The sequence below is a fragment of the Geotrypetes seraphini genome, chromosome 7 (genome assembly GCF_902459505.1).
Source record: "Geotrypetes seraphini chromosome 7, aGeoSer1.1, whole genome shotgun sequence".
NCBI classification, from domain to species: Eukaryota; Metazoa; Chordata; class Amphibia; order Gymnophiona; family Dermophiidae; genus Geotrypetes; species Geotrypetes seraphini.
The window spans coordinates 105729902-105757557 of record NC_047090.1 but is presented as its reverse complement, the minus strand read 5'-3'; the positions used below and the strand labels follow the sequence as shown (position 1 = coordinate 105757557).

The 27656-nt window shown below is 44.9% G+C and overlaps 1 protein-coding gene across 3 annotated transcripts in view; it reads left to right on the top strand.

Annotated features, from left to right (window-relative positions):
• Positions 1-27656, top strand: part of LOC117364326 (serine/arginine-rich splicing factor 5-like) — a 142527-nt gene that overhangs the window by 56734 nt on the left and 58137 nt on the right. For all 3 annotated transcript variants that reach the window (XM_033953426.1, XM_033953424.1, XM_033953425.1), the window contains exon 4: positions 3548-3652. In XM_033953426.1, coding sequence (XP_033809317.1) covers positions 3548-3652 — 105 coding nt within the window. The remainder of the gene's footprint in view (positions 1-3547; positions 3653-27656) is intronic.

Below are 27656 nucleotides of genomic sequence, written 5' to 3'. Positions count from 1 at the left end.
GTCTGGTAGTTGTGGCAGTAACATTTCAAACTTATGGTCCTCAAGTGTTTACTAGACAAAGCCACGTCTCCTCAGGCAGTTTGGCAGCACAATTGACCATAGAATTTCTTCAACAGCTGGGGTTCAAAGTCCATTTTCTAAGGTCTCAACTACAACCCTCTCAATATCTCCAATTTATAGGAGCCATATTAGACACCAATCAGTTGCGAGCTTATCTTCTTCAACAGAGACAAGACAATATAATTCATCTTTGTGATCAAATCTCCACTTTGCAAACGCTGCCAACCAGAAAGATATGTAACTTGTAGGCCACATGGCATCCACAGTCCATGTTACCCCATTTGCTTGTCTACATCTCAGAGTGCCTCAGTGGTCTCTGGCATCTCGGTGGTCTCAGACCTCCGACCCTTTATCCAAGAAGGAATACAGGAATATGTGTTATTAAGGAAGGTAGCTTCTTTAGTAATAATCATGCCTTTCTTCAATACTGAATCCACTAAATCCTTAATCATCCCATATAGTTCATCTTTAGGATCTCTAGCCAAAGGTTTATAGAAACGTTGATCTTCCAGCTTTCGCTGTGCTTCAAGTTCATACTGTTGCCGAGACTGCACTACAGTGGAGCCACCTTTATCAGCTCTTAAAATAGAGATGTCCAATTTTCCTTTAAGATCTTTAAGAGCAATCCTTTGATGGAAAAATCTAAATGATGATCGATTTTCCTTATTAGAGGATCTTGTTCAATTTTCTCAAGATCTCGAAGTATCAGATCTTTAAAAGTAGCTAGTCTCACATCCATCGGCCCAGGTGGACACCAATGTGATATAGGTTTCACCCAAAGGAAATGTCCACTGTAGAAGGCGTCACGACAAAAAAAATATTTAGAAATATTATAAAATACTATATGTTAAAGGCCGATGAGGAGGCTGGCTACTGAAAGCTTGAACATTACATGAAACATGATGTTCAAGTGTAGCCACTTAGGCTATTGGTTAGAAAGCGTAAACATTGAATAATATTATATTCTTGCTGAGTGAAAAGAATAAAAGGGTTATTTTATTATACGAGAAGAAATAGAAGCAAGCAAGTAAAATCTAGAATATCAAGGTGTATGAGAGTGTGGCTTTTATTTTTGTTTTTGAACTATACAGCATGAAACATCTGCATCCATGGCTTGTCTCAAAATATCAGTTAGACAGCAATAAAATATCACAACTGTGGCCTTCATGATAACCATTTATTATTAGTCATGATTTGTTATCCACTCTAATAATGGCCAGGGGATATAAGAACACAGCACTCATAAGAACATAAGCATTGCCTCTGCCGGGTCAGACCAGGGGTCCATCGTGCCCAGCAGTCCGCTCCTGCGGCGGCCCCCCAGGTCCATGACCTGTAAGTGATCCTTTACCTAAATCATTCATTCCCTAATCATATTATCCTGTGTAGTCATTTTTCTTGTTTTGGTTGAAGCTTCAGGATTAGTTAGGTTTAGGTCCATTTCATATGTATTGCTCTGTTTCCCATGCTATTAGTGATCCCTTTTTTGCCTTTGTTTACTTTAGAAACTTATCAGTAGTGTACAGGTTCTCTTTGTGGCAAGCAACAGTTTTTGCTGGGAAGGAGTGGGGGATTATATAGTAATAAAGAAATCACTTGGATGGTTTAGTGTATTGGTTTGCATATCATATTATATTCCATGTGAATGTTTTTCCAAGCTCAGTAAAAAAAATTTCATTAAGATGTAGGCCTAGCTATGAAACAAGATGGTGGTAAGTCCTTGGAACATTGAACGTTTTCTCAGAGTTGAGTGGTAATGGGGAGGGGTGGTTTGTAGAATATGAAGGTAAAATTAGGATCTTTTAAAAAATTAATTAAAATGAGGGTGTCTGTTGTGTTTGTTTGTACTCCACTTTCAGATTTTCTCTAAGCGGTTAATCCAAATGGAATAAACATAGAAACATGACAGCAATTAAAGGCCCAATGGCTCATCTAGTCAGCCCATCTGCAGTATCCACTATCTCCTCCTCTCCCTAAGAGATCCCATGTGCCTGTTACACCTACTTGTTTGACAAATGGCAATTTGTAACGTAGTGGCCTACATGTATACAGTGGTACCTCGGAATCCGAACGCCCCAGAACTCGAACATTTTGGAATCTGAATTTTTTTTTTGTAGTAAATTTTGCCCCAGAATCCAAACTCTGCTTTGGAATCCGAACACCCTGCACATTGTGGCCCTGATTCTGCAAAGTGCTCCTGATTGTAGGCAGCTGTAGACGTCCTACAGCTGTCTAATCAGCCAATCAGGAGGCACTTTTTCTTAAAAAAAAAAAAAAATGCTCCTCAGGTATAGCGGATGCAGCTACGGCCGCAAGTCTCCACTCCCCAGCCCCCTCCCACCAACGATGTCGACAAAACCTGCGATCGCCGGCAGGAAGGTGCTCAACCCTTCCTGCCGACAGAATCCGCCCCCCAAGAAGATCACCGGCAGAAGGGTACCCAACCCCCTCCTACTGGACTCCCCAATGGCCCCACCTAAGATCGCCAGCGGCCCCACCTAAGATCGCCAGCAGGAGGGTACCCAACCCCTCCTGCCGGACCCCGAGGGTTTTGTCGGCAGGAGGAGATGGGCACCCTCCTGCCGGCGATCTTCGGGGGGGGGCCATTGGAGGGGTCCGGGGAGAGGGTTGGAGCATTTAAAACCCGATTCTGTAACCGGCGTCTGAAACATGGACGTCTGTTACAGAATCAGGTTAACTTTGGGCGGGTGTAGGCCCGATTCTGGATGGGACAGGCATCCTATACAGAATACGGGCCTGTATGTGTGTGTTTCTGCCCCTAAAATCCAGTGTATTTACTGTTAAAATTTGAGTTTGTGGGGCCCAGGAACGAATTAATCCAGTTTACGTTATTTTCAATGGGAAAAATTGTCTCGGAACTTGAAAGGAGTTCTGGAACGGATTAAGTTCGGATTCCAAGGCATCACTGTAGATCAGAATTCTTCAACATTTTTACACCTATGGACCGGCAGAAATAAAATAATTATTTTATGGACCGGCGATTGAAGAACACTGAGCTAAGTTGTGGGTCATCTGGAAGCCTTCCCTCTGATGTTGCGACGTTAGAGAGAAGGCTTCCAGTTCTGGCGCAGGACGTGCGTAGGAGCCGCTGCCCGTGGCTTTGTGCACTGAATCAGTGAGGAAGAGGGAGCCGGCCCAAAGATAACACTGCATCAGTCGCACCGCGAACAAGCGGTTGAAGAACACTGTTTTGGGCCTGATGCACATGCTGGCCCTGTGGACCGGCAGGTAATTTTGGACCGGTGGTTGAAGAACACTGCTGTAGATTGAATTCTATAGAAATGTGGTAGTGCAAACTACATGAGTGACCATGTGCCTTTTAGTAGAGCAAGCTGCTTATTTTGTGGTAGTTTTGCTTTCTAAAACATTCACAATAGCTATATTTTCATCTTACTTTATTTTTCAGTAGTAAAAATTGGTTTGTCTTGTCTTCTAAAAAAAATAATAACATGTTTCCTTTTTGAAGGGTCACAATTGAACATGCCAGGAATCGTAGGGGAAGAGGTAGATTTGGAGGAGGAGGCAGATTTCCTACACGATTTAGTTATCAGTATCGTAGCAGTGGATCCAGGTAACTTGTGGATTTTATTTTATAGGAAGACAGTAGGCATGTATTTTACTACCTGTAATAGGCATTTCTGTGTAAACTAGGCCTTCTCGGTGTCTAGTAGTTATACTTTACTGAGCATAGAAAATATAGGTCAAGTGAAAAAATTGAGATATCTAGTTAACCAAAATCTCATTCTTGGTATCTACAATACCACACTGAGAGGGATAAATTGCAATTTTCATAAATTGCAAGAGAAAAATACCAGGCCACACTGAACAATAAATTCTACTGTGTCCTAACATAAGACCTAAATAAACTATTTGTGACTCAGAATGAGGCCTACTGGGTCATTAGAAATAGGAGTGGAAGAGTGGCCTAGTGGTTAGAGCTGCTGCTTCAGCACCCTGAGGTTGCGAGTTTGATCCCAGCCTGCTCTTTGTGACTCTAGGCAAGTCACTTAATCCTCCATTGCCCTGGGTGCCACAGTTAGATTGTGAGCCTGCTTGTCAGATAGGGAAAATACCAAGTACCTGATTACTATTCAGTGTATTGTAAACTGCTTTGAGTGAATTTCTTCATGAAAAAGGCAGTTAATAAATACCAATAAATAATATAGGTGGAGGTATTGATGAAAGAAACTGGAGAGACTATCTGCTTAAATCTTGCTGTTCATCTTCCTAATTTTTGCCGCAAATTTGCATCCTTATTCAAAACATTCTGAAAAAGGCTGTACATGAAACATGAAAGTCTAATTACTGCAATTAATTTTATTTAAGTGGATGCTTTTATTTAAGTGGATGCTTTCAATATAAATTTGAATATCAAATTTACTTAAGATGACAATAGTTTTGTCTCCCAAAGTCAAGATCAAAATTATATATTGCAAGAATACTTAAACTAGTGGTACCCTAAATGGAAACGCAGATTGGGGGCTCCTTTTTACAAAGCTGCACTAGCGGTTTTAGCACGCGCTAAATTGCCACGAGCGCTAGACGCTAATGCCATCATTGAGCTGGTGTTAGTTTTTGACGTGGGGTTAGCGCGCACTAATATTGCAGTGTTAGCGTGCACTAAAAATGCTAGCGCAGCTTTGTAAAAGGAGCCCTGTGTCTGGTAATAATAGTAAATAGGGGGGAATGTCTGTGAGTTGATGAACATCACACGACCTGTCCTTCATAAATGCACTTCCTGTTGAATTGAAAATTCATGCAGAAGACTGGGTTCCTGAGAATGTGCTGACCCAAGGCCCTTTACTGACTGCTACCACTGTTTCTACCACTCCTACTGCCCTTCTACTTTGGATAAGTGGAGACGAGAGAAGATGGAAACCTGTTTTCATCATCTGGGGCCATTTGAATTTTCAGTTGTTAAAATGGAAAAATCTTCGGGAGATACTGGTTTCAACTGTTATTCATGGCTGCTCTTTTATCGTATACCTAAAACCAAAATCTTTCATTGGTGCTGATTGGTAATGGTTAGAGTTTTCTTTGGTGGTTGGTTTATTTTATGAAATTAACATTTCAATAAAGAAATCTATAATATGATAGACCATAGTAATGAAAACAAGAAAAATACCTATAGTAAACTAACAAATTTGGATCATGTAATCCAAATTAACTTCATTGCGAGATTACCAATTCATGAATACTATTCCTCATTATGGAATTTCTTTATCAATTGGAAATCATTGAAATTGTGAAGGATCAAAATATACCTATTAAGCTTCACCAATCTTAAACATTTACAAAGAAGTCACAGGAAAAAAGCCTCTAATTGCTATCATTCAATTTCAAAATCTCCTTGAGTGAAATGGTATGGTGGCTGTGTTAGTCCACTCTATAATATAATATATAGAAATAAAACAAAAAGAACATAAGATTTGCCGCTGCTGGGTCAGACCAGTGGTACATCGTGCCCAGCAGTCCGCTCACACAGTGGTTCTTAGGTCAAATAACAGTGCTCTATTTGAGTTTAGCCTTACTTATGTATGTTCTGTTCCATTAGGAACTTATCCAACCTTGTCTTGAATACCTGAAGGTGTTTTCCCCTATAACAGTCTCCAGAAGAGCGTTCCAGATTTCTACCTCTCTCTGGGTGAAGAAGAACTTCCTTACGTTTGTACGGAATCTTTTCCCTTCTAACTTTAACAAGTGCCCTCTCGTTCTCTTCACCTTGGAGAGATTGAACAATCTCTCTTTCTCTACTAAATCAGTTCCCTTCAATATCTTGAATGTTTCGATCATGTCCAATCTTAGTCTTCTCTTTTCAAGGGAGAAGAGGCCCAGTTTCTCTAGTCTCTTGTTGTACGGCAACTTCACCAGTCCCTTAACCATTTTTGTCGCTCTTCTCTGGACCCTTTCGAGTAGTACTATGTCATTTTTCATGTTGACGACCTGTGTTGGATGCAGTATTCCAGGTGGGGGCGTACCATGGCCCGGTATGATAACCTTTTCAGATCTGCTTGTGATCCCTTTCTTAATCATTCCTAGCATTCTGTTTGTCCTTTTTGCCACCGCCGCGCATTGTGCGGTTTCATTGACTTGGCTACAAATACTCCCAAGTCTCTTTCCTGGGGGCTCTCTCCGAGTATAGCACCGGACATCCTGTATTCGTGCATATGATTTTTGTTACTGACATGCGTCACCTTGCACTTATCCACGTTGAACCTCATTTGCCATTTTGTGGCCCATTCTGTGTCCTCACTACTCTGAATAACTTTGTATTGTCTGCAAATTTAATCGCCTCACTCATCGTGCAAATTTCTAGGTCATTTATAAATACGTTGAAGAGCACAGGCCCGAGCACCGTACCCTGCGGCACTCCACTTGTGATGCTTTTCCAGTCCAAGTATTGTCCATTCACCCCCACTCTCTGTTTCCAATCTGCCAACCAGTTTTTAATCCACATGAGTATATCACCCTCGATTCCATGGTTCACAATTTTTTGAAGTAGACGTTTATGCGGAACCTTGTCGACCGCCATCTGAAAATCTAGATATATGATGTTGTCTGGAAAACCCTTGTCTATCTGCCCATTTACCGTATTTTCACGCATATAACGCGCGCGTTATACGCGTTTTTACCTACCGCGCATACCCCTCGCGCGTTATATGCGTGAGCGCGGTATACGAAAGTTTTCAAACATAGTTCCCACCCCGCCCGACGCCCGATTCACCCCCCCAGCAGGACAGCTCGCACCCCCACCCCGAACGACCACTCGCACGCGCTCCCACCCGCACCCGCATCCACGATCGGAGCAAGAGGGAGCCCAAGCCCTCTTGCCCGGCCGACTCCCCGACGTCCGATACATCCCCCCCCCCCCGGCAGGACCACTCGCACCCCCACCCCGAAGGACCGCCGACTTCCCGACAATATCGGGCCAGAAGGGAGCCCAAACCCTCCTGGCCACGGCGACCCCCTAACCCCACCCCGCACTACATTACGGGCAGGAGGGATCCCAGGCCCTCCTGCCCTCGACGCAAACCCCCCTCCCCCCCAACGACCGCCCCCCCCCCCAAGAACCTCCGACCGCCCCCCCAGCCGACCCGCGACCCCCCTGGCCGACCCCCACGACCCCCCACCCCCCTTCCCCGTACCTTTGGAAGTTGGCCGGACAGACGGGAGCCAAACCCGCCTGTCCGGCAGGCAGCCAACGAAGGAATGAGGCCGGATTGGCCCATCCGTCCTAAAGCTCCGCCTACTGGTGGGGCCTAAGGCGCGTGGGCCAATCAGAATAGGCCCTGGAGCCTTAGGTCCCACCTGGGGGCGCGGCCTGAGGCACATGGGCCCAACCCGACCATGTGCCTCAGGCCGCGCCCCCAGGTGGGACCTAAGGCTCCAGGGCCTATTCTGATTGGCCCACGCGCCTTAGGCCCCACCAGTAGGCGGAGCTTTAGGACGGATGGGCCAATCCGGCCTCATTCCTTCGTTGGCTGCCTGCCGGACAGGCGGGTTTGGCTCCCGTCTGTCCGGCCAACTACCAAAGGTACAGGGAAGGGGGGTGGGGGGGTCGTGGGGGTCGCCAGGGGGGTCGCGGGTCGGCTGGGGGAGCGGTCGGAGGTTCTTGGGGGGGGCGGTCGTTGGGGGGGAGGGGGGTTTGCGTCGAGGGCAGGAGGGCCTGGGATCCCTCCTGCCCGTAATGTAGTGCGGGGTGGGGTTAGGGGGTCGCCGTGGCCAGGAGGGTTTGGGCTCCCTTCTGGCCCAACTACCAAAGGTACGGGGAAGGGGGGTGGGGGGGTCGTGGGGGTCGCCAGGGGGGGTCGCGGGTCGGCTGGGGGGGCGGTCGGAGGTTCTTGGGGGGGGGCGGTCGTTGGGGGGAGGGGGGTTTGCGTCGAGGGCAGGAGGGCCTGGGATCCCTCCTGCCCGTAATGTAGTGCGGGGTGGGGTTAGGGGGTCGCCGTGGCCAGGAGGATTTGGGCTCCCTCCTGGCCCGATATTGTTGGGGAGTCGGCGGTCCTTCGGGGGGAGGGATGTATCGGACGTCGGGGGGGGGGGGCATCAGGCTTTCAGGATGGGGACAGACCTTCAAGGGGGGACAGTGCACGGAAGTCAGGGGGGGGTGAACGGAGAGTCGGGACAGCGCACGGAGAGGCGGGGCAGTGCACGGAAGTCAGGGGGGGGTGAACGGAGAGTCGGGACAGCGCACGGAGAGGCGGGGCAGTGCACGGAAGTCAGGGGGGGGTGAACGGAGAGTCGGGACAGCGCACGGAAAGTCGGGGCAGTGCACGGAAGTCAGGGGGGGGTGAACGGAGAGTCGGGACAGCGCACGGAGAGGCGGGGCAGTGCACGGAAGTCAGGGGGGTGAACGGAGAGTCGGGCAGCATGCGCAGTATAATCGTGAGCGCGTTATACCAAAGTTTTTGTGCTTATCATCGTGATTTCTGCGCGCTATACACGTGTGCGCGTTTTATACGGGTGCGTGTTATTTGCGTGAAAATACGGTACTCCCTTGAAGAAGTGCAGTAGGTCTGTCAAGCAAGATCTTCCTTTGCTGAAGCCGTGCTGGCTGATCCTCATCAGTTTGTGTCCATCAAGGTGATCGATGATGCGGTCCTTTATCAGCGCCTCTACCATCTTTCCCGGTACCAAAGTCAGACTCGCTTGTCTGTAGTTTCCTGGATCTCCCTTCGAACCTTTCTTGAAGATCGGTGTAATATTCGCCACTTTCCAGTCTTCCGGAATCTTTCCTGATTTGATTGACAGATTGACTATTATTTGGAACAGTTCAGCTATAACCCCTTTCAGTTCCTTGATTACCCTCGGGTGGATGCTGTCTGGTCCCAGGGATTTATCGTTTATAAGCCTATCAATCTGTCTGCATACCTCTTCTAGACTGACTGTTGTACCAAGATTACAGAAGTGGGAGTGATAACTGCCCTCATTCTTACCAAAGGTGGTCTCTGCGTTTTTGTATTAATCGAGGTCAGGCTACCTGCCTTTCAGTCCATTGGATCCCAGAAGAACAACAGAGTTGAAATTATTGGATGTGAGGAAATCTCTCCTTGATACTTAGAAATGACAAATGATTTTTGCCTTTCAGATTCTTTATTGTGTTAACAAATGCAGCTCAGCAAGGCAAGCCAGCATTCAAGACGACCATTGCCAGATAGAGTGGATGTAGCAGTGAGAAGGGATACTGAATTTGGGTCCTCTTTGATAAGGTCAGGCTCAAAGAAAAGTTCTGAGTGCTCTCTCTGGGAACCTTATACCCCCTACTAGACTAGAATGACTGGCTTTGCTCTCTGGATCTCAAGGAAGCGTATACATACATTTCCATTCTGCAGTCCCACAGACAGTGCCTTAGATTTTGAATAGGCTAACATCTCCAATACAAGGTGCTTCCATTTGTCCTTGCCCCAGCTCCCAGAGTGTTGACAAAGTGTTTAGTTATAGTGGCTGCAACACTCCGCTCTTATGGCTTTTATGTTCCCTTATCTGAACAACTGGTTGGAAAAAAATCCTCGCCTCAAGCGGCCTGGTCTGCAACCAGTGTAATCATATATCTTCTAAAACTATTTGGTTTTGCTGTGAATTATCAGATATCCTATCTTTCAACCACCCAGAATCTAGACTTTATCTGAGCTTGCCTACAAATTCGAGCATTCATCCCTCAAAAGAGACTAGACGCTCTTCCCCTTTTCCAACAAGTCTTGACTCTCTGAACCATCACAGCTCAATGGTTAATGTGTCTCTTGGGTCACATGGTATCCATAGTTCGTGTCCCCGCTTCCACATCTACATATCAGTGATGCTGAATGGATTTTAGCTTCTCAGTGGTCGTAGGCTACAGACTCTCAGAACGCCTCCAGGTCACCTCCCCACTATGTCACTCTCTTCACTGGTAGTTGCAACCCATCAGCCTGTCCAGAGGCCTCCTATTCCTTGTTCCTCTACATCAGAAGATACTTATGACAGATGCTTCCATGTATGTATTGGGGGGGGGGGGCTCACCTGAACGGCCTTTACACTCAAGGTTCCTGGAGCCCACAAGAACGATCCCTCCATATCAATCTGTTGGAACTCCAAGCCATTTGCAATGCTATCCGTACTTTTCAAGATCGCCTCCTCAGTCAAGTAATTCTAATTAGAACAGGCGATCAATAATCACGTACTTCATCAACAAGCAGGGAGATACAGGCTCTTGCCCTCTTTGTCAGGAGGCAGTTCATGTATGGTCTGGGCAATTTTCTGCAACATTTTTCTAAAAGCAGTTTACTTAGCAGGCAAACGGAATACTCTGGCAGACAGATTAAGCAGTTTCCTTCAACCTCATGAGTGGTCACTCAATTTGACTGTATCACATGAAATCTTGATTGGCGAACTCCACAAATAGATCACAAACTTCCACATTTCTACTCCCATCTGTAATCTCATCTAGAGCAGTGTTCTTCAACCTTTTTATACCTATGGACCAGCGGAAATAGCATAAAACCCCCCCGTCTCCGGCCTGTCCTCGTGAGCTCGGTCCCTGCAAACCATCTGATCCCACCCGCACAAGCCTCAAATAGTTATGATTTTATATTGAACGTATTTTATTAAAGTATAAAAAGAAACAATATTCTGTACAATAGTTATTTTATAAATACAAATAATACAGAGCAGGGATCAACAAAACCCCTGTCTCCCCTCCCCTTCACATATATCCCCTCTACTATCAAGAAAACTGAATAAGCCAAATTATTGCAGAATGCTACACAGAAATATCATGCTAACAGAATACCACAGTCACATATGCCCTCTGGACAGAGAGAGCCCTAAGCCAGCTGGAAGCTAAATAAGCACTGCCTGGGCTTTGCAGTCCCAGTTTTGTCTAATACCAGCTCTATAAGAATACATATTTCAAATCTGATATATTCTAATCACAAAATAGAAATACAGTGGTGCCTCGCATAACGAACGCCTCGCACAGCGAACGCTGCGCACAACGAACTTCTTGTCTTGATTCGTACAACGGACTTCGTTTCACACAACGAAGTCGCCCGAGCTGCATCCTTCCGCGCAGTGTGCGTGACGCTACCGGCTACCCTCCTCCTCCTCCTCCATCAACCAAATGGGAAGTTACATCATGAGGGGAGAGGAAGGAGGAAGGAAGCAGTTGGCAGCATACGCACTGTTAGAGCCCCGTGGCTTGTGTTAAAGTTGTTTACAGACTTCAACAGCAGCGGGAGAAAGCAGTCGCCAGCCCTGTTTCGCCGATCGAGGGGGGGCCCTGTTTCGCCGATTGAGGGGGGGTGCCTGGTGTTGCCGATCACTGCGGGGGGGGGGGGCGGGCTTTGGCAGAGGTGGGAGAAAGCAGTAAATGAGTGGAAGTTGGCAGGCCTGGGGATGGAAGGGCAGTCGAAATACGGTATGTTGGAGCAGGGGATGAGAGGGAGGGAGAGAAGGGGAAATATTGGACAAGGACAGAAGGGATGCTAAATCATAGGGTGACAGGCAGAGAGAACAACAGGAAAAAGAGTGGAAGCAATCTTGAACCCTGAGGGTGAGGGAAGAGAGAGGTGGTGAGATGATTGATCATGGGGAGAGGGACAAAAGGGAATAGAGATGGGATAGGAAGATAGTGGAAGTAAAAGGACAGGGAGATGTCAGGAGAGGAGATTATGGGCTACAAGAATGGAGGGAGGAGATATGCAGGAAATTGTGAAATTGTGGGACCGACCAAGGGACGGGGGTGGCAAGGACATGAATGAAAGGAAGATAACTTCTAGCCCCTCACCACTGCTGCTTTCCCGCTTGTGCCTGATGCTGACGACACAAGTTCTTCCCACTTCCATCATCTGCCTTCTTCTCTCCCTCCCTCCATCCCAGGCAATTCACTGAGAGGGGCAGGATAACTGATGGCACTGCGCTTAACTGCCCTCTCTGTCTTTAAATTTAAAAAATGTGTGTTGTTTTAAAAAAACAATTATGTTTTTAGATGTATCTAAAAAAAATAATAACAAAAAATTTATCTTTTTTTATGTCATCTTAGCATATTTTATGCTACAGAACGAATTATTTTTTTTAACATGTATTGTTATGGGAAAACGCGTTTCACATAACGAACTTTTCGCATAACAAACTTGCTCCTGGAACCAATTAAGTTCGTTGTGTGAGGCACCACTGTAAATTAATTTTTTTCTACCTTTTATTGACCTTTCATCATCTTTTCACTCTCTTCCTTCTAGCGTCTGCCCTCTCTCTTTCTTTTCAATCCAGCATCTGCCCCTTCCATTCACTGTCTGCCCTCTCCCCTTTCCATATGGTATCTGCCTTCTTTCTATGGGCCTCTCCCCGTTTCATCCATTTTACATGATTCATTCCAGCTTCACTGCTCTCTTCATTTTTATCTCTCCTATACCATCTTTGTCCCTCTCTCCTTATTTCTTTTCTGACCCCCTTCCCAACATCAATCTCTCTCTACTTTCTCATTCCTCTGTCTCTCCCCTTTCCTTAATCTGATCTCTCCATTCCATCCTGACCCCTTCCCCTCTTCTAATCTCCCTGCCAGCTGTTTCCTTCCTATTTCCCTCCTTCCCTGTCCAGCAGTACCCCTTCCCCCTTCCCTCCTCCTCCTTATCCAATAGTAACTCCCTTCCCTTTCCCTCCTTCCCTGTCCAGCAGTACCCCTTCTCTCATCCCTCCTTCCCTCTCCAGCAAATTTTTCCTCTCTAGCCTAGCGGCAGCTCTGTGTGCTTTTAACTTCACCACAGCTACCACTAGCAGTTGTTTAGAAGCAGCTGGTGAAGTTAAAAGCACACAGAGCTGCTGGTGCTGGTCCGGGGGTGCAGAGACAAGATAAAGGCAGGAGTCATATGCGGCAGGAGGCCCGGCATACGCAATGGCAATAGGAAGTTGCAAGTCAGCTGATGCCGGCACTGGAGCCTCTCTTCCTGCCCAGTGCGCAGTTTGTGGAGGGACCCGAATCCTTTATGGACTGGCAGGAAATTTTTGCGGACCGGTGGTTGATGAACACTGATCTAGAGTCCAATGCATTCCTTCTAGACTGGACAGATAAGTTCCTCTATGTGTTCCCACTAAGTCCTTTGATAGAGAAGACTCTGTTCAAACTACAGCGGGAACCAGCTGCATGATTCTCATAGATCCACAGTAGTTGAGACACCCTGGTTCCCTTTTAAACTTCAGCTCTGTGTCAAGGAACCAATTCAGTTACAATTATTTCCAACTCTATTGACTCGGAACAAAGGATCCCTTCTTCATCCCAATCTACAGTCTCTGCATCTGGTTCTTGGCTCCCAATGTATAGATGACTTCCACCTCTCTGCTCTAGTGTCAGCCATCCTAGATACCTCCAGAAAACCTTCCACACAGCAATGCTACCACTTTGTGCACAGTTTTCCCTCTGGTATCGCCTACAGAATTTATCACCACACATATGCCCTTTGCCATCAGTGCTGGATTACCTTCTCTAATCTATCCGACATTGGTCTCAAAACCACTTCAGAGCTTGTTCATCTTGGTGCTATCAGTGTCTTTCATGTATCTTTCGACAACAAACCTCTAGCTAAACACTTGTTGGTTTCTCAGTTCATGAAAGGGCTCATGAATTCAAAACCTCAAATCAAATCTACTCTAGTTGCTTGGAGCTTCAAAGTTGTTCTCACAACTTTGATGAAATTTCCATATGAACCTCTGGCGACTACACTTCTTAAATACGTCACTTGGAAAGTAGTCTTCTTAAGCTGTATTACTTCTGCGTGCCAAGCATTAGTATTTGATCCACCTTACACAACGTTTTATTAAGATAGAATTGTTTATCACACTTATCCAAAATTCCTTCCTAAAGTTGTCTCGGATTTTCATCTTCCCAATACTGCATTCTCATCCTGGTGAAGCGGTGTGCCACACGTTGGATTGTAAATGCACCTTAGCTTACTATCTGGATTGAACAAAACCTTACAGAATTACCCAGCTCTTCGTCTCCTTTGATCCCAACAGACTAGGACAACCTGTTACTAAAAACAATCTCTACGTAGTTAGCGAATGCATCTCCTTGCTGTGCTCGGACTGGACTGCCACTGGAAAATAAAGTTAGAGCGACGGTGACTTCAGTAATAATAATAATTTTATCTAATATAATAAAGCCCTTAGCGCGCATGCGCACTCCCACCTGCGTGCGCCCGTTTTCTGTGCGCTGTAGGACACCACAGGTAGGAGTGCACATGCGCGAGAATCCCCCCCTCCGAGGTGATGTAGGTTGTGGCGGCTGTCGGCGTCTGAAGGCCGCGGCGGCTGCAGAGTCCTTTGCCGCCCGCCCCCCCCTTCCCTTCCCGCGGTCCCGACTACGAACTATGATGTCATCAGGGATGTGCCAGAGTAAATCAGGGCAGTAGAAGGGCCTGAAGCAGCGTGTGAAAACTGCTGCACACGCTGCTGGAATCACCAGGTTCGTAGTCGGTACTGTGGGAAGGGGGGGTGGCAGTGTCAGTCTTGAAACTGTACGAAGGCTAAAAGCATAGTAAGCTTCTGGTTATCAGGGCTAAAGAAAGTTTGATAAGAAACTATCTTAGAATTTATTACCAAATCAGTTACTATTGAACACTTTTTCCACCAATTGTCTTTTGGAATTTATTTTTTGTGCAAAGATCTGCAGTGAATTTTGACATTAATAGTGAATAACTCACTCAGCAAAAACATTTTGCTGCTCATGTCACATTTCCTGATTCATTAATTTTTTTTTTTTTTTTTTTTGCTCACAGTTCAGTGCAGGCAGCATTCTAATTTTGAAACTGACTCAAGATGAATGGATTGTGGTCCCATTTTGTTTTAGTAGATGGGGGAGTGTGCAGAAATTTAGGTGGAGATCTTTTGGTGATTTTTTGGGAATTAAATCACTGTTTCCCTATGGCTGCGTGGGGAGCAGGCAAGGGGGGGGGTGGACAGCCGAGGAAAAAGAAAGACAGAAAGAGGCTAAGGAGAGAGAGAGAAAGAAATAAAGACAGATACACACACATATATTCTAGCACCCGTTAATGTAACGGGCTATAAGACTAGTTTCTTATATACCGCTATACCATAAGTTCAAAGCGGTTTACAAACAAGATACATACAGAGTATGAGATGTAAGGAGAAAACAAAGATACTTTCTGGGATACAAATTACAAATGGAAGAGAACCAAGTTGGTTTGAATATAAAGGATGTATCTAGTCAAAGATTGAGGTACAAGGGAAAAACAATTTGGGTGGAATACAATTACAAATGGGAAGAACATAAGAACATAAGAAGTTGCCTCCGCTGAGGCAGACCATAGGTCCATCCTGCTCAGCGGTCCGCTCCCGCGGCGGCCCATCAGGCCCATTGCCTGAGCAATGGTCTATACCTATCTATACCCCCCAATCCCTTTTTCTTCTAGGAATATATCCAAACCTTCTTTGAAACCATTTAATGTTTTCTTGTCTACAACAGCCTCTGGAAGCGCGTTCCATGTGTCCACTACCCTCTGAGTGAAGAAGAACTTCCTAGCGTTTGTTCTAAACCTGTCCCCTTTCAATTTCTCCAAGTGCCCCCTTGTACTTGTGGTGCCCCTTAATTTAAAAAATCTGTCCCTGTCTACTTTTTCTATGCCCTTCAGGATCTTGAAGGTTTCTATCATGTCTCCTCTAAGTCTTCGCTTTTCCAGGGAGAAAAGTCCCAACTGCTTCAATCTGTCAGAATATGAGAGATTTTCCATTCCCTTTATCAGTTTGGTTGCTCTTCTTTGTACTCCCTCAAGTACCGCCATGTCTTTCTTGAGGTACGGCGACCAGTACTGGACACAGTACTCCAGATGCGGCCGTACCATTGCACGATACAGCGGCATGATGACTTCCTTCGTCCTGGTCGTAATACCCTTCTTAATGATACCCAGCATTCTGTTTGCTTTCCTAGAGGCTGTGGCGCATTGCGCCGATGCCTTCAGTGTTGCGTCTACCATCACTCCCAGGTCTCTCTCCAGGTTACTAACCCCTAGTGATGTTCCCCCCATTTTGTATGTGAACATCGGGTTCTTTTTCCCCACGTGCATGACCTTGCATTTCCCCACGTTGAAGCTCATCTGCCACTTTTCGGCCCACTTTTCCAGCTGCGTTAGATCCTTTTGGAGATCCTCGCAGTCTTCCTTGGTTTGAGCCCTGCTGTATAGTTTGGTGTCATCTGCAAATTTAATGACTTCACACTTAGTTCCCGCCTCTAGGTCATTTATGTAGATATTGAACAAGAGTGGTCCCAGCACCGACCCCTGCGGAACTCCGCTCGTGACCCCTTTCCAGTCTGAGTAGTGGCCCTTTACGCCAACCCTCTGCTTCCTGTTTGCCAGCCAGTTTTTGATCCATCGGTGGACCTCCCCTTGTACCCCGTGGTTCCATATCTTTTTAAGCAGTCTCTCATGTGGCACCTTGTCGAAAGCTTTTTGGAAATCAAGGTAAATGATGTCTATAGATTCCCCTTTATCCACCTGGCTGTTCACTCCCTCAAAGAAGTACAATAAGTTTGTGAGGCATGACCTACCCTTACAGAAGCCATGTTGACTCGGTTTTAGCTGCCCATTTTTTTCGATGTGCTCATAGATGCTGTCTTTAATCAGTGCCTCCATCATCTTTCCCGGGACTGAGGTCAGGCTCACCGGCCTGTAGTTTCCCGGGTCCCCCCTTGCGCCCTTCTTGAAGATGGGCGTGACATTTGCTATTTTCCAATCCTCCGGGATCTCTCCGGTTTTTAAGGATAGGTTGCATATCTGTCGAAGTGGCTCCGCTATTACGTCTTTTAGTTCCTTGAGTACCCTTGGGTGAATGCCATCCGGACCCGGCGATTTGTCGCTCTTTAGTCTGTCGATCTGCTTGAGTACATCCTCTTGGCTTACCTCTAAATCGACCAGCTTATCGTCTTGGTCTCCTATTACGATCTCCTCGGGTTCCGGAATGGTGGTTATATTCTCCATCGTGAGTTAATCTAAAATCAAGAGAATTAAGGATTGGGATGAGGATAGCTGAGGGGGATTGGACAAGAATTGGGATTAGAATTTGTTAAACAGAAGGGTCTTCAGTGATTTTCTGAAGTCAGCGTATGAAGTGGCCTCGAGTATGGGTTTTATGAGCCATGTGTTCAGTTTGGCTGCCTGGAATGATAACATTCTGTCAAGGAACTTCTTGTAATGACATGATTTCAGGGATGGGTAATTAAAGAGATTTATTCTGCGAGAGCTCTTATTAGAGCTGTTGAGGATGAATTGAGAGGCGAGGTAAGTTGGTAGCATCCCAAAGACAGCTTTGTAGCTGATTCAAGCAAACTTGAAGAGTGTTCTGGATTCTACCAGCAACCAGTGGAGTATCTGGAAGTAAGGGGTGACATGTTCCCATTTTTTTTTAGACCAAAGATAAGCCGGACTGCGGTGTCCTGAATTAATCTCAGCTTGTTAAGTGTCTTTTTATAAGCTCCTAGATATATAATGTTGCAGTAATCCAGCGTACTCAAGATAGATGATTGAACTAGTAATCGAAAGGACGATTCATCGAAGAATTTTTTAATGGTGCGGAGCTTCCGTAAGACTGATATACTTTTTTTGAACATTAGATCTGTATGCTTTTCCAGGGTTAGGTGTTTGTCAAGGGTAACTCCTAGTATTTTTATAGTTTGGTCAATTTCATAATCTCTGCCATTCACGTGAATCGTCTTATCTTATCTTATCTTATCAGTAGCTTATCTCCTTTTGACTCCCCTTGAGGACACTTTTAAAGCAGCAAGCTGGTCCTCAATTCATACTTTCACATCCTCCTACTGTCTGGAGGTTCATTCCAGACGGGATAGTCTGTTCAGCCAAGCAGTTCTGTAGAATTTATTTTCTACTTAGATACTAACTTCCCTCCATCCCTTACATATCAGCTAGGGAGTCCCACATGTGAGAATATGCTGCCTGCTTGTCCTGGGATAAAGCACAGTTACTTACCTATAACAGGTGTTATCCAGGACAGCAGGCCTCAGACCTCCCCCTAGTTGTCTTCTTAGATTTTTTACTGAATTGATGGTCCCACGAGCTGACGCCAGGTGGAAAAGCACTCGCACATGCGTAGTACGTGTAGTCACGAGACATCTAGCAATTTAAAGTGAGAGTACGCATTTGCACTATCTGTTCCCAGCTCTATGGATGATGATACCTATATATGCCTGCTGTCCCTTAACACCTGTTATAGGTAAGTAACTGTGCTTGGTTTTTTTTTTTCCAGTCTTTTTCTGTTCTGTTTGAGAATTTGACTGTTTTCAGTGCTCAGAGCTTCCCTCATTAAGGGTTCAGCGCTGCCTGTGAGGAGGAGAAGCAGACTGAGATCTGCAGCTGACAGGCCAATCCTTCTATGGTACCTGTTGGCCAGCCTACAGAATCTTTTTGGAGCTTGGGGGTCTGTTACCCTGGTAGCATTGCTCACCTACTGCATTGCAACGGCTTGAGCACATGCTGTCAGGCATCCATAGGGGGCTCAGCCAGGGTGCCGGCTGTGTTTTGCCTTCCACTTTCATGCTTACAGGTCTGGAGGAGGTTTGAGGTTCATTGAGACACTGGAATGACTGGCAGCCCAAACATTCTGCGTTGGAGGAGTGGTCTGTTAGGCCATGATTTGTACTCCCACATCTAGCTATCTTTAGAGCTGAGGCAAACTGCAGCACATTTCCAGCACAGGCTGTTAACAACCTATGAGGAAAATTGGGGGGTGGGGTCTTTTTATTATTATTATTTTGCTTTCTACAATGACACCAGGTCGGCCTCTGAGCTCCTCCACATAGGAGGGAGACTTTTGAAGTTCTGGGCAACTTGGGCATAGCTTTCTTCAGACCAATAAATGCTGGACATAATTTGAGGGGGCTTCAAGCTCGAATTTTATCATGCACTCAAGGACCTCCTCTTGGACTCTGATGGGAAAACTGGAAAAGGCTGCCAAGGTCAGAGCAACAGTGCAAAGGCTGTTAAAAAAATGGAGCCATAGGTTCCGGACTTGGGGGAGATACCCTATATACTTCATTGTGCCCAAGAAAGACTTGGACAATTGGAGGCTAGTCCTAGATCTCAAGGCTGTCAATGCGACCTTGAAAGTGCTCATATTTCAGATGGAAACAGATCAGTCATTGTTTTGGTGGCTCTAGGCGATTTTTTGGCCTGTCAGGATCCTACAGAGGCTTACTTTCCAAGTCTCATGCCAGATCACAGAAAATTTCTCAGATTCCATGAGCTAAAGAAACGCTTTCAGTTCTCAGCGCTATGCACTTTCACTAAAAGTAATGGTGCTGGCAACAGTCCATCTGCGCAAGGCAGGAATCCAGGTTTATCCTTACTTGAATGATTGGCTAATCAGGGCATTGTCCTTGCTGGACTGCCACCAGGCAGTTGTTGCTGAGGTAGTCCAGCTCTCACAGAATCTAGGGTGGATTATCAATTTCAGAAAGAGCAACCAACTAACCCAGTGTCTGGAATATCTGAGAATCCTGTTCAACACAGAGGGCTGAGTGTTTCTTCCAGAGTCACGCAAACTGAAGCACCTGCATCCCCTGTAGAGCTCACTGCTGACATGTTGGCCTCTTCAGTCGGACTCGCTCTAGGAAGAGGTAGCTGGACATTGGAGGTGTGACAGAGCAAAAATTTATGGCTCTGGCTGGAGTTATTAGAGAATGACACGGGGGAAAAAATTTATCACCGTTCCAGTGAGCTCGGTCCCCGTCCCCACGAGCTTGGTCCCCGCCTTCCCATACTGTCAGATTCCATCCACATAAGCCTCGAATAGTTATGATTTTATACTGAACTTATTTTATTAAAGTATAAAAAGAGACAATATTCTGTATAATTGTCATTTTATAAACCCAAATAATACAGAGTAAGGATCAGCAAAGCCCCTGTCTTCCGTCCTTTTCACAAATATCCCCATCACTATTGTTAAAACTGAACAAACCAAATTACTACAGAATGCTATATAGAAAAATCAAGCTAACATAATACTTCAGTCACACGTGGCAGAAATAGTGTTACGAGAGTGCAACTAGGGCAACTGCCCCCTGGTCAGAGAGAAAGAGACCTAAGCCAGCTGGAAGCTAAAGCAGCACAGCCTGGGCTTTGCGGTCCCCAGTTATTTCTTATACCAGCTCTAGCAGGATACATATTTCAAATCTGAAATATTCTAATCACAAAATATAAAATTTATTTTTTTTCTACCTTTTGTTGTCTGGTAATTTTATTCTTTAAATCACATTGGTCTCAGGCTTTGGTTTGGGTTCCTTTTGTCTTCATCGTGGCATGTCTGGCTCCTGAAGGTAAAATAGGCATAAGAGTTGGGGAGGTGATGCAGAGTCTGACACAGGTGCAGTTTTTACCACAGGAGCAAGACTTTACCATTCCCACAGAGTGGTAAAAGGTCTTGTCCTAATTCCTGCGGGGCGGTGAAAGGTCTTGTCCCCATTCCTGGGATAAACCAGTTGCAAATGTCTATTCCTGCAGATTTACTGCGGTGACCATGGTTTGCCATAGTAAACGGTCCCCGTGTCATTTTCTAGTTGTTATCGAGAGGTTTTCCTTTCCACATAGTTGTGGTTGATACTACCAACGGATGCCTGTCTCTATGGCTGGGGGGGGGGGTCCTTGTGAGAGTTCCCCAGTGTACGGCCAATGGCTGCCATCGCAGAAAACATGGTCCATCAATAGACTGGAGTTGAGCCATTTGGTTAATTCTCCACCTTTTCCAGACATGGCTGAAAGGCAAAGCAGTCGGAGTATTCTCGGACATTGCTACTACAGTGGTGTACGTCAAACAGGCAAGGGAAAATCTGGAAGCCCAATTGTTATCTCGGGAGGAAGTCCACCTACAGGCGATCACAGCAACACATGTAGTGAGAGTAGACGGTGTCCAAGCTGACTATCTCAGCGGGCAGACGCTGGATCCAGGAGAATGATCATCCCAAAGAGCATTCAACTGCATTGTGAGATGCTGGGGGCAGCAGCATTCGATCTCACCGCTTAGAATAACAATTAAGCGGTTTAAAAATATTTTTAATAAACTTGAAACTCAGCAGACAAGAAGAATGCCCCCTCAGTTTTTCAGTCGAAGATTCAAGTCAGGAAGCATCAGACTAGACACTTGTGCAACCTTGGCTAGCAAGAGAACTGCTGACATTTTCCCACCATGGCTGATAGGCCAAGTAATTTGCAGAATAGCAACCCATCGGGGATTGGTAGTTTCATAGGCCCAAGTTGACTGTGTTGTATTGTCCATGGTACATGGATCTGATCCACTTGCAGTGCAACAACCACCTCAGACTACCACTGCATCACGGCATTCTGTCACAGGGGCCCATAGTAATAGACAATCCAGAGCACTTTGGTCTTAATGACATGGCTATTGAGCAAGCAACTATAGCACAGAAAAGATATTTGGAGATGGTGATGTTGACTCTCCTTAGTTCTAGAAAGCCAGCAACAGTGGCGGCCTATGCTAAAGCATGGAATAATTTTCAGCATTGGTACAAGGATAAACAGTTGGACTCTTTCTGGGCTTGTATTCCTGAGATAAACTAAACTAAACCTTAAGTTTATATAATGCATCATCTCCACAATCGTAGAGCTCGGCACCGTTTACAGGAGCTTAGTAAGAAGAAGGAACTCCATAGTAAGGGTTACAGGAGCTTAGTATAAAGAAGGTTTAAAGGAACTTGGTATAAAGAGGGAACACCGTAGTAAGGGTTAGAGGAGGAATATAGAGAGAAGAAAGTGTTACATTTTTGAGAATAGCCAAGTTTTCAGATGTTTTCAGAATAGTTGAAAGGAGCCCAGGTTCTGAAGTGGGGTAGTAAGGTTATTCCAAAGCTCTTTGATTCTTAAGGAGAGAGATGTCCCTAATTTTCCCGCATAGATGACACATTTTGACGAGGGGAAGGATAGTTTAAATTTTTGGGTGGATCTGGTGGTATCAGGACTCGAGGAGTTCCAAGATAGTGGCATAAGGGGAGGAAGGATGCCTTGTAGGATCTCATTCCTGCAGGAAGGATTGGAGAAGTGCTTGGTAGTTGCAATGTTCTCCCCAGAAATTTTTTCCAGCCGCATGGCAAGGAAAAGTAACTGGGCGGGATGGGAAAATTTGGTGGTGGGGAAAATTAAATGTGTACTGTTTTTTAGTTAATTATTATTATTTTCCAATGCTCAATATGACTTCCTTTTTTAAGATTTAACACTTGTGCCAGAATATTTTTACTAAATTTAAGAAGTATCCAATTCTAGAAGTGAATAATTCGGTAAGTGCCCTCTTTCACATGGTATAGAGGTTTAAAAAAGAGAAATGCGTTAATGAAGTCATTAGGTTCAATTTATTTTTGCGTGAATTTAAACAACTAAAAATAAATAAATATAGCTCATCCAGTCATACAAGAAACGGCTCTACAGCACCTCTAATAATGTTTTGATCACTAGGCTCCTTCCTGAGGTCTCTCCGAGAATATGAAATAGATGCGATCCCCACTTCCAGACCTCTTCCACATAATTTATGGAGAGGTGTTACTGAGCCTTGAAGGAGACCTGTGTGATTGCACTACAGCGAAATAAAAAAGTAGCAGATAAAGATCAAAGTGAGAGCTAGGGCAAAACAGTTTAGGTAAAGATGCAGGTAATAATTAGCAATGTATTAAAAATATTTTATTTTTATTTGCTTATAATGTTATTTGAAAGCTGCTTGATGTTAATACAACTTTAATTTAATTCTTTATAGTGGGTGTGTGTGTGTGTGGGACAACACCTATGTCAACAGTAAAAGTTAGAATAGGGTCATTAAATCCAGTGGCATACCTAGTATATATGACAATCCAGTGCTGATCATTTTTTCAACAACCCCCTCCTCCTATATAAAAAAGATATTTTTAGTAATAATCCATGAGTCACACAAGGGTGCACCTAGGAAAAGGCAGCATCTTAAACACTACAGTGAGCACTAGAACACCAACACACGCATTGTAAAACTAAACAAGCCAGATCCTGCACAGTCAATTGATCCTGTACAGTTGATGCTAACAGAAAGCCATGTCCTTTTCATACACACAGAATACAGATACACCCTTGCCCAATATGGAATAATCACAAACTAAAAATAGAAATATGTAGACAAAAGTTAAACTGAACCAAGAAACCAGACTCTGCATACAGTGCAACACCACAAACAGTGACACGTCCCCTAATACTGTGCAAAATATAAAGACAGTTGATGTGAATTTGAAAAAAACTGCTATAACAAATCACTACTTTACAAATTAACAAATAGAAATAAAACAAATAATGAGAAATAAGAAAATACCATTTTATTGGACTAATCCATTTTTCAATTAGCTTTCAGAGGCCAAATCTTTCTTCAAGACAGTACAGTATGCTGCTGTTATGGTATCCTGTCCTGACCTAAGGAAAGGGGTTTAGTCCCCAAAAAACTGCCTTATTTCCATTTCCTGTGTATAAATTTTAATCAATACCGTTACAATTCTACTTGATTTCTACGTAAAGCAACCAAAAAAAATTTTCTACCTTTTGTTGTTTCTGCTTTAATCATCTTCTCTTCGCTCTCTTCTTTCTATTCAGCGTTTGTCCTCACTCCTTTCCATGCAATATCTGTTCTCTCTCTTTGCCCCTTCCACCCAGCCTCTGCCCTCTCTCTCTACCCCTTCCATAGAAATATAGAAGATGATGGCAGAAAAGGGCTACAGCCCATCAAGTCTGCCCACTCTGCTTACCCACCCCCTGTCTATGCCCTAATGACCCAATTTCCTTATCTTGACCCTCGTAGGGATCCCATATGGGTATCCCATTTATTCTTAAAGTCTGGCATGCTGTCTGCCTCGATCACCTGCAATGGAAGCTTGTTCCAATGATCAACCACTCTCTCTGTGAAGAAATACTTTCTGGTGTCGCCATGAAATTTTCCGCCCCTGAGTTTAAGCGGGTGCCCTCTTGTGGCCGAGGGTTCCTTGAGAAAGAAAATATCATCTTCCACTTCGACACGTCCCATGAGGTACTTAAATGTTTCGATCATGTCTCCCCTCTCCCTACGTTCCTCGAGAGTGTAGAGCTGCAATTTGTTCAGTCTCTGTTCGTACGAGAGACCCTTGAGCCCCGAGATCATCCTGGTGGCCGTCCGCTGAACCGATTCAATTCTGCGCACATCTTTACTGTAATGTGGCCTCCAGAATTGCACACAGTACTCCAGATGAGGTCTCACCATGGCCCTGTACAACGGCCACCCCTCTCTCTGCCCCTTGCATCCACTGTCCACCCTCTCTACACTTCCTTTCCTATGACAGTCAATCCCTAGTGTTTCCATCTAGGGCAAGAACATATGCAGGAAAAAGATCCTTAAGGAACAACTTTGTTTGATACCAAGAGACCCAAGAAAAGTATAATTAATCATGCGTGTCCCCCAAAACACCACAAAAAAATATGTATTTTGTGCATTACATGCATAGTGACAACACACAAACCTAGAGGACTGGGTAAAACGAGGATTCTGCGGGCCCCATGAACCTCACGGATCTCTACCTCACATCCTTAAAAATTTGCTTACCTCAAGGGTGAGTGGGAACTGTGAGGTCTGTGAGTGTTAAAATGCCCTGCAGACGCCATGCCACAGATGTGCGAGGTCTGTGGCCTTCGGGCAATCCTTATTTTACCCAGTCCCCAAACTTAAGAAAGTCTATGTATTGAGAGCAATTTTTTAAGCTATTTACCCAGATGCTGTTTGCCAGAAAAGGAAGGTTTAAATCTAGGAATACTTATTTTCTTGGACAACTTTTTCAAAGAGAAAGTGCTCAGTGCTCTTAGTTTCATGATGGATGTGGTGTACCAAAGAGAAAGCATCCACAAACTTTTCATCGGCCTGAAGTTTTGAAAATAGCCCAAAGAAAGCTTGATTTCTGTCATGGAACTACGACTCTACCTTCTTGCAGGACTTGGAAACAGCAGCCATACACATAGCCCTGTTTGCGCGACCATTAACTCATACCAACATCTGTGCACAATGCACAGCATGAAAATCCCTGCACTTCAAATCATACCAGCATAGGAGCTTCAAGTAGCAGCTGTCATCTGATGATTTGCCAAGATTTTTTCCCTGGATTGTAAGGGATAGGGTTGGGGGGTTTTTTTGGGGGTTTTTTTTTTTAACCCACAAAAAAACTACCTGTCTTCTGAGCTGCCAACGTTAAGTGCTGCAGTTCAAATAGCAAACAGCACTGGAACCCAGTGAGATTGAGAAAACTACCCATAGATGCATACAAGTGATTAATAATGACTTGCCATCCTGCCTCTTTTGGGGGTCGATGGGCATTTGCTGTGACTTAGGAAAGAGCAGAGCAACAGACCCCCCCCCCTTCCTTCGCCAGGAAATTCAAATGGGAGAGGCACAACTCGGATTCTGCTCCCTCTCAAGAAAAAGAAAAATGACGCTGCAAACCGAATAACAATCCGAGAGACCAAAAACTAAACTTTCCCGACGCAGAAACCCCCCACATGGTCTTGATCACCCTCCTTGCTGGAACCAAAGGGAGCTTGACACTTTTTTTTTTTTCTCCCAGAGGAGTCCCCAGACTGACGAGCAGAGGCATTACCAGCAGCTTTGTGGAGGTGGGAGGTAGGTTTACACTCAACACAGCAGGATTATTCTGCTTTCTGGAGACAGGGAAACATTCCCAAGCAGAGGACATATTCCTGTTCAAGCCTGGTTAAAGAAACAACAAAATAGCTCAGTAACCCTCCTGAGCGAAACTGGAGGCAACCTGAGGAGTGCCCTTCAGATCGGCTTCTGATGTGCCATCCCATGCTTATAAATTGGCATTGATTTGTATCTATTTCACAGGCAGGAGTCAAACACATGATCTTTCAGCGGCGAGTCAGGCTGGGCTGAGTCAGCCCAGAAAAATTTCCAAGCCGGTGAGAGGGTTTTTTAAAAAAAAATGTTGAGCAGCAGGATTCGCGATCGAGATAACAGCTGGGCGGTCATCTAAATTAGCCGGGCGGAGCGCCCGGCTAAAATGCCCTAGGGAGAACACTGTAGTTGGGTCTCTTAAAGTTCTAGTAGTTAATTTTCCATGCTTTCAGGCTAGAGTAGGTAGAGTGTCTGTAGCCTCTCATCAGATGTTTCCAGGTTCCTAAAGGGAGCACTGAGGCTTTGCCTTCCGGTGAAACATCCATTTTCATTGTGGAATCTTAATACAATGGAACCTTGGTTTACGAGCATAATTCGTTCCAGAAGCATGGTCGTAAACCAAAATACTCGTATATCAAAGCGAGTTTCCCCATAGGAAGTAGGGGAAACTCGCTTGATTGGTTCCACCTCCCTCCCCCCCCTGGTGCTGCTCCACCCCACCACATCCCCAAAAGATCCTCCCACCCCCGAGGCCACTTCCACATCTCCCCGCAAATCGGCATCACCCCCACCCCCCCATGAACTGTATCGCCCCCTCACAAACGCTCGCCCCCCCAAAAAAAAAAACTGAATGCTTACCCCCAATGTGGCACCAGCACACAGCACCAACCCACAGGAGGTGCCGGTGCCCAAAGATCGTGCCTCTCCCCCGACTGGGCTTTGAGCATCTGCGCATGCTCAAGTTTTATTAATTTTTATATACCGACCATTGATGTGCATCTAGCCGGTTTACAATGCTAAAAAAATTATAAGTAAAAAAAAAAAAAAATATATATATATATATATAAAATAATAATTATAAGTGGGGGAAGAGTGAACATTAAAAGACAATTTACAAATATAAACTTGGACTTGAGGGGAAAGAGGGGAAGGGGGAGTCGATAAATACATTATTAAAAACAACAAAAAAGAACAGTGAAGAGGGGGAGGAATATGACATCAGGAGTGGGGGTCGCTTCTTAAAAGCGGTTGATGATAAGTTTTACTGGCTGTTGGAGAAGAAGTATTTAAGGGCTGTGATATGCATCTTGAAATAAGAACGTTTTTAGTTTAAGTCTTAAATTTGTCGAGGAAATTTTCAAGGCGGAGTTGAGGTGGCATAGCATTCCATAAAATTGAAGCAACTACGGAGAAGTTAGTTTTCCTGGTAAAGTAGAATTCTTTGATGGAAGGGATGGTCAATAGATTCTGATCTGCTGATCTAAGTGTCCGAGAAGGGCGAAGAGGAACGATGAGTTTATCGAGAAAAGATGGAAGACTGGAAAGTGTGATTTTAAAGACCAACATTAAGATTTTATAAGTGATATGGTGTGCAATGGGTAGCCAATGGGCTTCTTTCAGAAGAGGAGTAACATGATCATATTTCCCTACCTTATGAATAAGTTTAATTGCTGTATTTTGAATGAGCTGCAGACAACGTAATTCTTTTTGAGGAATTCCATTATATAGAGAATTACAGTAGTCTAAATGAGAAATAACCAATGAGTAAACAAGGGTTGAGATAGTTTTGAGAAATGAAGTTAGGGAACGGATAAGCCGAAGTTTATAGAAACAGGTTTTTAGGACGGAGCTTATCTGGTCATGAAAAGTTAAATCCTTGTCTATAGTTACACCAAGTTGTTTTATTT